Source organism: Oncorhynchus mykiss, chromosome 1 (assembly GCF_057628025.1).
Source record: "Oncorhynchus mykiss isolate SJ-2025 chromosome 1, ASM5762802v1, whole genome shotgun sequence".
NCBI classification, from domain to species: Eukaryota; Metazoa; Chordata; class Actinopteri; order Salmoniformes; family Salmonidae; genus Oncorhynchus; species Oncorhynchus mykiss.
Genome location: NC_143022.1, coordinates 45,913,876 through 45,926,071, shown reverse-complemented (window position 1 = coordinate 45,926,071; position 12,196 = coordinate 45,913,876). Strand labels below are relative to the sequence as shown.

General features: G+C 41.5%; 1 protein-coding gene across 1 annotated transcript; it reads right to left on the bottom strand.

Moving 5' to 3' along the window:
* Positions 1-4,946: 4,946 nt before the first annotated feature.
* Positions 4,947-11,977, bottom strand: LOC110523481 (fibroblast growth factor 23). Its single transcript, XM_021602208.3, has 3 exons — positions 11,399-11,977; positions 6,734-6,837; positions 4,947-6,568 (listed from the first exon to the last, which is right to left on the bottom strand). The coding sequence occupies exons 1-3, from the start codon at positions 11,604-11,606 to the stop codon at positions 6,209-6,211; spliced, it is 672 nt and encodes a 223-aa protein (XP_021457883.3). The 5' UTR covers positions 11,607-11,977; the 3' UTR covers positions 4,947-6,208.
* Between the last annotated feature and the right edge of the window lie 219 nt (positions 11,978-12,196).

The following is a 12,196-nucleotide window of genomic DNA, read 5'->3' as shown; positions in this document are numbered from 1 at the left end:
CTGATGGCCTTGGTCTCTCGGTCCCAGCTTTGATGCACCTGTACTGACCTCACCCTCTGGATGGTAGCGGGGTGAACAGGCAGTGGCTGAGGTGGTTGTTGTCCTTGATGATCTTTTTAAAAACTCTTGTTTATTCAGTTTTACACACATCAGATAACACAAAACAATATAAATAATATATTCAACTTGAAAAAATAATAGCTGTAAAAATACTGAATAGCTATAAAGATACTCTACTTTAGACAAGTTAAACACACCTGGCAGAAGGCTTACAAAGGTTAGACAAGTTAAACACACCGGGCAGAAGGCTACAAAGGTTAGACAAGTTAAACACACCGGGCAGAAGGCTACAAAGGTGGAAGGGCAACTGTAGTACAGGGAAAGAGCGGACACCTCACCATTGTTCCTGTAAACAGACAAGTGACGGGTGGAGAAATGCAACCACTCACACTCACAGAAAGTCATGGCCACAGACCAACCATCCAAAGATAAAGTTTACAATGCTTTTTTAAAATTATTTTTTTGATGTAAGTGTGAACGAAATAAAAAACAAGGCAAAACAAGCTCACATTTTAGCCTCTGACAGGGCAAGATGAACAAGGCATCTGCAAGTCACATTCAATAGGAATCAATAGGCACATCATCAACCTTAATGTCCCCCAAAAAACCCACAAAGAAATCCTCATCCAACCCTTAAGTCACAGGGGGGTCAAATACATACTTATTTTTGTTTTAATATGAATGCCATCAGAGGATGGACTGTTTAAAGTAAGACCGGAATGGAGCCCAAGCCTCATCAAACAGTTTGGGGTTCCCACGTGTATTTAATTACATTTTTTTCTAATTTAAGAGAGCAGAACACATCTCCCACTCAATATTTATAATATGGGGGAACTGCTATCTTCCAGTTCTGGAGTATTAGCTGTCTAGCTAAAAGAGCTGTATAAAGCAACAGTGTCCGACTGGATTCTTGATAGGGGGGTACATATGGGCAGTACTTCAAAAAGGGCTGTAAGGGGAGACGGATCTATAACAGTGTCATATATATCAGATAAACATTTAAATATTAATTCCCAGAAACCTGACAGTGTGTGACAGCCCCAAAACATATGATACAGTGTGGCTGGTTCCATTTTACATCGGACACAGGTAGGATCAAATTCAGAGAATATTCTTCCAAGTTTGGCATATACATCTGAAATTGTACCCCTAGGAAGCTAGTTTGGCACAAAGATGCTCTCCTATAGCTGTATTCGCAGGCCTATGGGGAAATTCAGGTGTTTTCGCTCTGACAAAGTTCCTAGTCTGGAGATAGCGGAAGAAGTGGGATTGGGGGAGGTTGAACTTTTCATGTATAATCAAATAATAATTGGGTTAGTGAGGAGGGGCCCAGTGAGTGCCAGATGCCAAAAGCCTCAAAGGCTAAACGGAAGTGATTCCAAATGTTAAGAGACAATTGGGTTGACACACCTTTTGCCTAGGGACACTGGGAGAGACGAGCACAACACAGAAGAAAGCGCAGCAGGTTTACATGATTCAGACTCCATCTGGACCCAGAGTGGTCTTGGGCCAGTAGGATCAGTCTGCAGCCAGTACAAAAGGGCTCTGAAATTTGCAGCTCAGTAGTATGTCTGAAAATTTGGTAGAGCTAAACCGCCTTAGGCTTCTGTAAATGTTTTCTACCAATCTGTGGTACTTTGCCATCTCAAACAAAATACATAAATGTTTGATCCAGTGAATTAAAAAAAGATTTTGGGATAGAAATGGGTAAACATTGAAATAAATATAGAAATTTGGGCAACACATTCATTTTAATGACATTAACCCTTCCGATAAGAGAAAGGGGTAGCGAATTCCAAAAAGTAAAAGATTGTTTCAATCTGTCTGCTAGAGCAACAAAGTTTTCCTGAAACAAATTTGAATATTTCCTTGTCACTTTTACTCCCAAGTAAGTGAATTGATCCCGGACAATCCTAAACTGAGAACTTGTAAAAGAGCACTTTAAAGCAGCCTTGTTTACAGGAAAAAGCTCACTCTTGCCTAGATTCACCTTTTCCCCCGAGATTGATCAAAACTTTTTAAGAATAGATCATGTATATTATAGATAGAACAGATAAGGTAATGAGGTATCAGGGTTGGAGATAAACAAAAGGAGGATGTCAGCATATAGCGAGACTTTCTGCTCTAAGTTCACCCTGATTATACCTTGAACGGCATCATTAGAGTGCAGTGCGACGACGAGGGGCTTGATTGCCAAAGCAAACAACAAGGGGGAGAGTGGACAACCCTGTTTGGATCCGCTGTGCAAGGGAAAATAGTCAGAGGACAAGTTGTTAGTCTGTACCGAAGCCATGGGAGAAAAATAAAGAATCTTTATTCACAGAATGAATTTGGGTCCAAAGCCAAATCTATAAAGGGCAGCTGTTAGGTAGTCCCACTCACTGGTCAAAAGCTTTTTCCGCATCGAGCGAGACCACCACCTCCGGGTCCCCCGGCGCTGGGGAGTACAGTATATTCATAAGGCGTCTAATATTGAAAAACTAATGCCTATTTCTCATGAAGTCAGTCTAGTCAGAGTGTATTACTTGGTGTAGCGAGCGTTCCATACGGATGGCTAAGAACTTGGCTAGGATTTTGTAATCACAGTTAAAAAGCGAGATTGGGCGATAGGATCCCACATTCCAGGGGTCTTTGTTTTTCTTTAATAGTAATGAAATTGAGGCCTGATAAAAGGCTAGGCGGTAGCTTTGATGTATTAAGGCATGAGGTCTCAGATTTACAGAACTGATGTGCAAGGAGTTTACTGGCCTTGTCGCCTTGTTCGTACACTCTGTATCAAGCGCGTAAGAGTAATTGTTCAGCTTGTCTGGTAGAAAAGCTCATTAAATTCAGATTGGAGTAGTTGATGTTCTTTATGTAGATCAGAGGAAGGATCTGTAGCATACTTCTCATCCAATGTGGCTATGGCTTCGCTCAGGTCTCGAAGCCGCTGAGATCGAGCTTTGTTTTTGTTGGCTTTGTATAAGAAATCATTTAGCCACGTATGTATGCTTTGAGAGACTCCCATATGGTAGAGCAGGACATACCTGGCGTTGAATTCATTTCTAGGAACAAGGTGATTTCAGAAGAAATGAAATTGACAAACTCCTTATCTGAGAGTAAAATGGATCAAATGAAATGTGTAGACTCTGAACATTTACAGTTTACTGGGTCAGTACAAACGGATGCAGTAAACAAACAACCAAAAATATTTTGAGTCAGTGAGACACTATGTAAACAAACTGAATACAATTACATTAAAATGACTGAATGCTTGTAAGGCAAGCACACTAGATGATCACAACATTAGATCACATCAAATAAGCCTGAGTGGGTTCTCCAACTCCCCAACTATGCAATAATAGTATGTTATAACTAAACATAGTTGTACCACAGGTGGGCTACTTACTTACTATCCACAGATCAGAACAGTTGCTGATAGCCTCCTCCGGAGAATCAAAGGTGTAGTCTTTACCATCAAGAGGAAGCCATAGATAGGCTGGACATCGCAGTCCATACTTCACACTTGGATGGTCCCGTAGTAGTCATTTGGCCTGCCCCAAAGCTGTGACTGCCTGGACACGGTGGGGGAGTAGTCCTGGTAGATGGAGAAGCTCTGTCCTTGAAAGCTCAGAGTGGTATTGCGGGCTCGTCGGTGAATCTCCATCTTCTCATGGAAAAGGTGCACTCGAAGAATGATGTCACGGGGCCTTCCACCATCCCGGGGCTTTGGGTGCAGTGGCCTGTGGGCACGATCAATCATGGACTTCTCATCCATGGTAAGAACATCCTTCAGCAACCCAGAAACAAAAACCGTGACGCGAGGCATTTCTGCTGACTCTGGGACCGATACCAGTCTCAGGTTATTGCGGCAAGAGAATCCCTCTAAACTCACACAACTCTCCTGTACCTTTTTCAGATCCACAGCCAGGTGTTTCACGTCAGCCTCCAGGGGGAGGTAGTTAGGTCAGAGACACTGGTAGAGGAGGTCTCCAGTCCTGCAATCGTCGTAGTGTGCAACTCTGTTGTTGTTTTTAATGATGTGATTGCCGGCACTGTCTCGTTCCGCAGGATGGTTAGATCTGCTTTTAAAGTATCAGAAACATCCTGTATTCAGGCCTCAATCATAGCAACTACCTCTGTTTTCATTTCAACTATCTCAGAGCGTAGTAGTTTGATGGCCTCGAGAATGTTCATTTCAAAATAGAAAGCCGATTCTAGATTTGATTTTGGATCAGAGATGTTTGATATGAGTCTGGAAGGAGAGTTTACAGTCTAGCCAGACACCTAGGTATTTGTAGTTGTCCACGTATTCTAGGTCAGAACCGTCCAGAGTAGTGATGCTAGTCGGGCGGGCAGCGAACGGTTGAAAAGCATGCATTTGGTTTTGCTAGTGTTTAAGAGCAGTTGGAGGCCACGGAAGGAGTGTTGTATGGTATTGAAGCTTGTTTGGAGGTTAGTTAAGTGTCCAAAGAAGGGCCAGATGTATACAGATGTATACACTGTATTATCCTCAAAGCGGGCAAAGGAGCTGTTTAGTTTGTCTGGGAGGAAGACGTCTACGAAGCATGTGACAAATCCAATTTTATTTGAATTACAGCATTACTACAGCTGCGTTCACACAGGCAGCCCAATTCTGATATTGTAGGCCATCATTGTAAATAATAATTTGGTGTTAACTGACTTGCCTAGTTAAATAAAGGCTAAATTTAAAAAACTTTTTTTTTCCCCCACTAATTGGTTTTTTGACTAATCACATCAGATCTTTTTCAGAGCCAATTAGTGAAAAACATAACAGAATTGGGCTACCTAATGTAGTGTTACGGAGAGCTGCATTGAAACCAGTGTGAACAAGGTGTATTCCTGGGCCTAGAGTGTGAAAAGGACGTCATGTTTTTATTCTAAAATGCTGAAGGAAATGAACTTTATTGATATATTTATCAAACATTCAAGGGTATTAACCTAATAAAATGAACATTATTTCAAATGATATGTACAGTAATGATTACGGTCAGAATCTTATATTTTATTAATGTTTCAATATATTTTAAGACAATAAGCATCCATACAAAACAAACATTATAAATAACAATATGTGAATACATTTGAATAAATAAACATTAATATTGTTATGGCTCATTGCTTTTTCCTAATGGTGTCCAGCACCAGCTACAATTTGTTCTGGGTGTTGAAGTAACATCATTCAGCCACATGTCTGTACTTGATACATGTACAGTATATTTAAACATAGTTAACATACACAACCTTTATATTGACGAAATATAGTCATTCCATATCTATTGAAAAACGGCCTGCAATTAATAGAAGTTACAATGCAATCTTGTACAAAATAATAATTAAGACAGCAATTTTGGTCCATTTTGACATAGTTGCATGAGATTTTCCTATGTAGGCCTAAAATATTGCAACATCATCAGGCTCAATGCCAAACCAGTTTAAAATTTAACTTTGTGAAAGGACATCGACACTTTCAACCCTGTCATACCATTAGAGAGAAGAATTACATTGAATGTTGCCAAACTGGCCGGCTCCTCATGAACTGCTACTGAAACATGTATTTCTGTATTAATTAAAATAAGATACTTTGGAATGTAGATAAGGAAATGATGGGTGACCTGCCTGAATTGTTTATAGGCCGTAACAAAAACAAGAAGGGCCTGCACATTTTCAGGATCGGCCTGAATCTTCATGATTTAAAATCGGACTTTCATCCCTGACTCAATAGAAAACACAACTGTTTGAAACGTTCAACGTACTCCCACCGTCCGTAATGTAAATATTTAAAAGTGCATCATGCCCTTGCATAACCAAAATGTTGGTATCTCACTGTGCTATACACACGGTCTCATCCACCTATCCTCATCAACTCATTCCTGACTTTAGCAAGAACTACCTCGACATATACTGTAAGACTCTTTCTAGTGATGGGCACAGATCATCTTTCTAATTCACCTCCTTGTTTCAATCTAACATGCTCTTACTCAAATTGTCTTGTGACCACTCCATCCAGACAATTCCAAATCACAAACTCACTAGGACTGAGGCACTGGTGCATGGAGATATCTCCCTTAATGTTATCTTGCAAAAGGTTGCTTCAAACTCAAAGCCCATTTCTCTGGCCTGCCTAGTCAAGTTCTTGGTCAGTACTTCACTCTTTCGCTGTCTTTTCCACAGCAGTTTTGATAGGACTGCCTGGGCTATTGGAATGCAACACCCGCAAAGGGTCGTCACAAGAAGTGATGGTCTCCTTGGAAACAGCACCAGCTCGTTCTTGGTCCTGTTGCATATCCTGATCAGACATGATGAGCTCTGCTTCTGGGTTCTCTGCGTTGACCTGTTGGCTCCTCTTCTTTCTGTAAACCAGGTGTCTCTTTAGCAAGTTATGCCTTTTAACATGGATCTTAGCCCCTTCCAGGTGGAGCAACAGTCCGTTGCTAGATGAATAGAACAGGTCAACATGGTTCTCCATCTGCAGCTGCTGGAATAGGCACTCTTTCCTGCTGTCCATCTGGTGGGGAGTGACAACAGAAACACAACTTGAATTTGACATGAATAGGTCATATTAAATCTACAAAGTCATATGTTACAATGAATGTGAATAGTGATTTGGGAGAGCAGATTTGACTGTTCCCAGAGTGGCCATCCATGGGTGACCTTGCCATGCAATACTTACAGAACTGAACAACTTTCCCTCGATGTCCACACATAAGAAGTGTTTACTTTTAAAGTCCAATATTGGCACACAGTCCCTTGTTTCTGTTCTTATTGGGAGGACAACTACGGGAAAATAAAAACAAAACAAATTTCACACTAAGTATGGAGACAGACAATTTATTCCTTTAAGCAAATTATTTAACAATCCTACAAAATAAGGCACTTTGTTGAATTAGTTAATTTGGACATGGTCAGGACACTTGGGCTCTATTTACAGCTGGCATTAAGTGTCAAATGCAGGTGTTTTTGCAATTTCTTAATGTAAAAAACTGGCGCACTGGCATTTTCCAGCCCTAACGCCAACCTGTCTAACAACAGCTCGCTTGTGCTGAGTGGAAGGGGTGGTAATAGTTGAGGTGTGTCCTTAAAAACAAGTGCAAAACTGACCATTTCATGCAGCGCTAATGGGAGGTTAAGACCCACATAAGCTAGTTAACGATAGTGCAGTTGATATTGGAATGGATTTTGAGAGCTGAAGCGCAGCCTATCCAGCCTAACAGTGCCCATGGAAGATTGTGCATTTTGTGCTGGTGAATGCCCTATTTAGAAACTTAAAACACTATTGGTTTCTGGCTGGGCCAGTCAAGGACATTCAGAGACTTGTCCTGAAGCCACTCCTGCATTGTTTTGGTTGTGTGCTTAGGGTCATTGTCCTGTTGGAAGGTGAACCGCCGCCCGAGTCAGAGGTCCTGAGCGCTCTGGAGCAGGGTTTCGTCAAGGATCTCGCTGTACTTTGTTCCGTTCATCTTTCCCTCGATCCCGACTAGTCTCCCAGTCCCTGAAAAACATCCTCACAGCATGATGCTGCTACCACCATGCTTCACCGTGGGGATGGTGCCAGATTTCCTCCAGACATGATGCTTGGCATTCAGGCCAAAGAGTTCAATCTTGGTTTCATCAGACCAGAGAATCTTGTTTCTCATAGTCCGAGAGACCTTTAGGGGCCTTTTGGCAAACTCCAAGCGTACGGCCATGCGTCTTTTACTGAGGAGTGGCTTCCATCTGGCCACTCTACCACAAAGTGCTGCAGAGATGGCTGTCCTTCTGGAAGGTTCTCCCATCTCCACAGAGGAACTCTGGAGCTCTGTCAGAGTGACCATCAGGTTTTTGGTCACCTCCCTGACCAAGGCCCTTCTCCCCCGATTGCTCAATTTAGCCGGTCGGCCTCTCTAGGAAGAGTCTTGGTGGTTCCAAACTTCTTCCATTTAAGAATGATGGAGGCCACTGTGTTCTTGGGGACCATCAATGCTGCAGACATGTTTTGGTACCCTCCCCAGATATGTGCCTCGACACAATCCTGTCTCGGGGCTCTACGGACAATTCCTTCGACCTCATGGCTTGGTTTTTGCTCTGACACGCACTGTCAACTGTGAGACCCTACATAGACAGGCGTGTGCCTTTCAAAATCATGTCCAATCAATTTAAATTTACCACAGGTGGACTCCAATCAAGTTGTAGAAACATGTCAAGGATGATGGAAACAGGACGCACCTGAGCTCAATTGAGTGTCATAGGTATTCAGCTATGTAAATAAGGTATTTGTTTGTTTTTTTTTATACATTTGCAAAAATGTCTAAAAACCTGTTTTCACTTCGTCATTATTGGGTATTGTGTGTAGATTGATTAAATAATTTGTTTTCCTCATCAGTTTTAGAATAAGGCGGTAACGTAACAAAATGTGGGAAAAGTCAAGGGATCTGAATACTTTCCGAATGCACTGTATATATATAAATAATGTAATGAAATTAGATGTATACACTTTTTTACATATATAAACCAGTATGGGAGCCTAAAGATAAATAATCCACTTGGTCAGAGAGAACATTTTTAATTAGTTAAGTAGTAACATTTCAAGTGAATATGTTTGGGGCAATCAATGCATGTCAAAATCATCTATTAAAAACTAAGTGAGACTAGGCATTGGTCTGAAGCCGAAAAACAAAGGAAATTCACATGAGCACCACAATGCCTTTTCCACCCATGCTCTACCAAGGTTTTCCAGCACACAGCTTTGACCTACTACAGTAGCTATGTTGTTATTGTACTTCAAACTATGTGTAGGCAGGCTGCTTAGGATTCAAACCTTCTCAAACAGCCTAATTCAGGCTCTTAGAGGAGGTGCTTCCACAATAATGTGATTTGTACCGCATAGAAGATAAAGCATTGGATTATTCACACACCACAGTAAGACATTATCCCATTATGCTACTTTTTCAAGCTAAATGAAAGCTAACTTTGCTTTTATATGTACAAGACCATCAGGCTTGTTTAAGCGGTTTTGTCTTGTAGTAATGTGGGTCATGCCTGTATTTCCTTAAACCTTTATTTTAGCAATACATGTCATTTAACATTTTTTATCATAATAGCATCCTTTTTTGGTCAGTAGGTGCCTGTGTGTTAGACACAGTAGCTCAGATAGATATAGCCTGCCTGCATTCCTGATTTCTGTAACTATTAGCTCACCTGTGTAATATTGAATTAAGCTCAGAACCACTTGTGTTTCAAACATGGTCCTGTTTTATCAATCGCTGTGCTGATCAATATACAGTTCATTATTTCTGTTAAAATAATGTGTAGCTTAAAGTTAGGTTTGTACTTGTTTTTCTTTTTTTGCGATAAAGATGGTGATGCAACAATAGTTCACATTTGCCCCGGTCCAACTGTAAGTGTTGTTATTGTGAAGTGGAAACGTCTAGGAGCAACAACGTCTCAGCCACGAAGTGGTAGACCACACAAGCTCACAGAAAGGGACTGCCAAATGCTGAAGGTTGCAACACTCACTACCGAGTTCCAAACTGCCTCTGGAAGCAAAATCAGCACATCACTTATTTTTATAAGAAACATTAATGTGTTGAAAATCCCAAGTTGTTTGCATAGTCAACTTACACACACACACTTAACCCACCAGACATTCCACCAGGCGTCTTTTCACAGTCCCCAAATTCAGAACAAATTCAAGAAAGCGTGCAGTATTATATAGAGCCCTTATTGCATGGAACTTCCTTCCATCTCATATTGATCAAATAAACAGCAAACCTGGTTTAAAAAAACAGATAAAGCAACACCTCGCGGCACAACGCCTCTCCCCTATTTGACCTAGATAGTTTGTGTATACATTGATATGTAGGCTATGTGTACTTTTTTTTAAATGTATGTAGTTCTGTCCTTGAGCTGTTCTTGTCTATTGATGTTCTGTATTATGTCGTTCTATATTATGTTTCATGTTTTGTGTGGACTCCTGGAACAGGAGCTGCTGCTTTTGTAACAGCTAATGGAGATCCTAATAAAATACCCCCCAAAAAAATGTTCGTTGGGAGCTTCATGAAATGGGTTTCCACAGCAGAGTAGCCGCACGCACACAAGCCTAAGATCACCATGCATAATGCCAAGCATTGGCTGGAGTGGTGTAAAGCTCGCCGCCATTGGACACGGGAGCAGTGGAAACGTGTTCTCTGGAGTGATGAATCCCGCTTCACCATCTGGCAGTCCGACAGACGGATCTTGGTTTTTTGGATGCCAGGAGAACGCTACCTGCCTCCAATGCTTAGTGCCAACTGTACAATTTGGTGGAGGAGGAATAATGGTCTGGGGCTGTTTTTCATTGTTCGGGCTAGGCCCCTTAGTTCCAGTGTAGAGACATCTTAACGCTACAGCATACAATGACATTCTAGACGATTCTGTGCTTCCAACTTTGTGGCAACAGTTTGGACAATGCACCCGTACACAAAGTGAGGTCCATATGCGGCAGGTGGTTAGTGATTAGAGTGTTGGACTAGTGGTCAAATCCCCGAGCTGACAGGGTACAAATCTGTCATTCTGCCCCTGAACAGGCAGTTAACCCACTGTTCCTAGGCCATCATTGAAAACAAGAATTTGTTCTTAACTGACTTGCCTAGTTAAATAAAGGTAAACAAATACAGAGATGGTTTGTTGAGATCAGTGTGGATGAACTTGACTGGCCTGCATAAAGCCCTGATCTCAACCCCCTCGAGCATCTTTGGGATGAATTGGAACACTGACTGCGAGCCAGGCCTAATAGCCAAACATCAGTGCTTGCGGCTGAATGGAAGTAAGTCCCAGCAGCAATGTTCCAACATCTAGTGGAAAGCCTTCCCAGAAGAATGGAGGCTGTTATAGCAGCAAAGGTGGGAAAACTCCATATTACACCTGATTCTGCTATTCATGGTCTTGATGAACCGCTGAGTAGAACAGACAAGCCTGCATAACGCTGTGGATCGTCAACAGCAATTTTGATAACTCCTTATACAAACGCTGCAAACAGAATGACAAACTACTGAGAAACGGAAACAACTGTAAAATACATTCAATAGACAAGTACAAAAAAACAAGAAAAATTATGGACATATTTACAAATCTGCACTGGGACAGGTTCTGTAAATCCTTGACCACAAAACTTCAGCTCAGATGTCCTAAGCAATGCCTACACAGCTGTTCAACTCCAGAAAAAGAACATGTCCTCGTTTATAAGTTGGCAGTGTAAATTGAACACTCGCTTTTAGTTTGTGTGTAAAATAAAAACGAGTGAAAACTTACATTTCATAACTAGATAACTTTAAAATAAAGCATAGTGTGAAAATGGTTTATTACAGAAAACTAAACTTACCCAGAGAGTTTATGGCGATGGCTTTATTTACATGTCCATTCAAATTCACCTTCAATAAATCATCTCCTAAATCGACAGACTCTGAGCGCTTGCTCGTTCCTTTAATTGTTTTGCACGGCTGCGATGGGTCTAGGTGCACAGGGAAACAATTTACCGGCTTTGATTGGTGTAGAGCAGCCAGCCAAATCGCGAAGAAAGCCGGGTGCATGTTGGGGAAATGTGCGGGTTCACACGCTAATCCGCGAGGTGCTCTAGCTGCAGTGTTGACAACAATTGACGGGAAAAGAGGCCAAAAGTTATATTTGAAGATTGACAGCTCTGTGACTGGCCCAATCCAGTCGATGTTTTTTTGTCTGACCGGAGGTTACTTTGAGTTTAAAAAACTCATTATATAACACGGCTAACAGTACACTATGCTCGCTTCTACCTAGAAAAAAACGTGTTAAAAACTCCCAAGGTCAACAGAATGATGTAGTTTATATGTGCGGGAAATTATGTATGGAATCGTTTAAATCCTACATTAGTAGGGAACTTCACCACCCTCACCTCAAAGGTAATTGGCCCATGTGCCATTCCTGCTCTCTGCTTGAGCAATCGCCTTTACAGGGGTCTGCATTTCTATTGGTTGGTACAGTTTATTTGCATTTTACCTGCATGTAGAGGTTGCCTACCTGAGGGTCTGGGCTCTCTTGTTTATTCCCCCTAGCCTCTTCTCTTCTTTATAAATACTGGACATGTTAAATCTCTCTCGTGCTTGCTCACACACACACACACACACACACTTCTGTCCAATTTTTG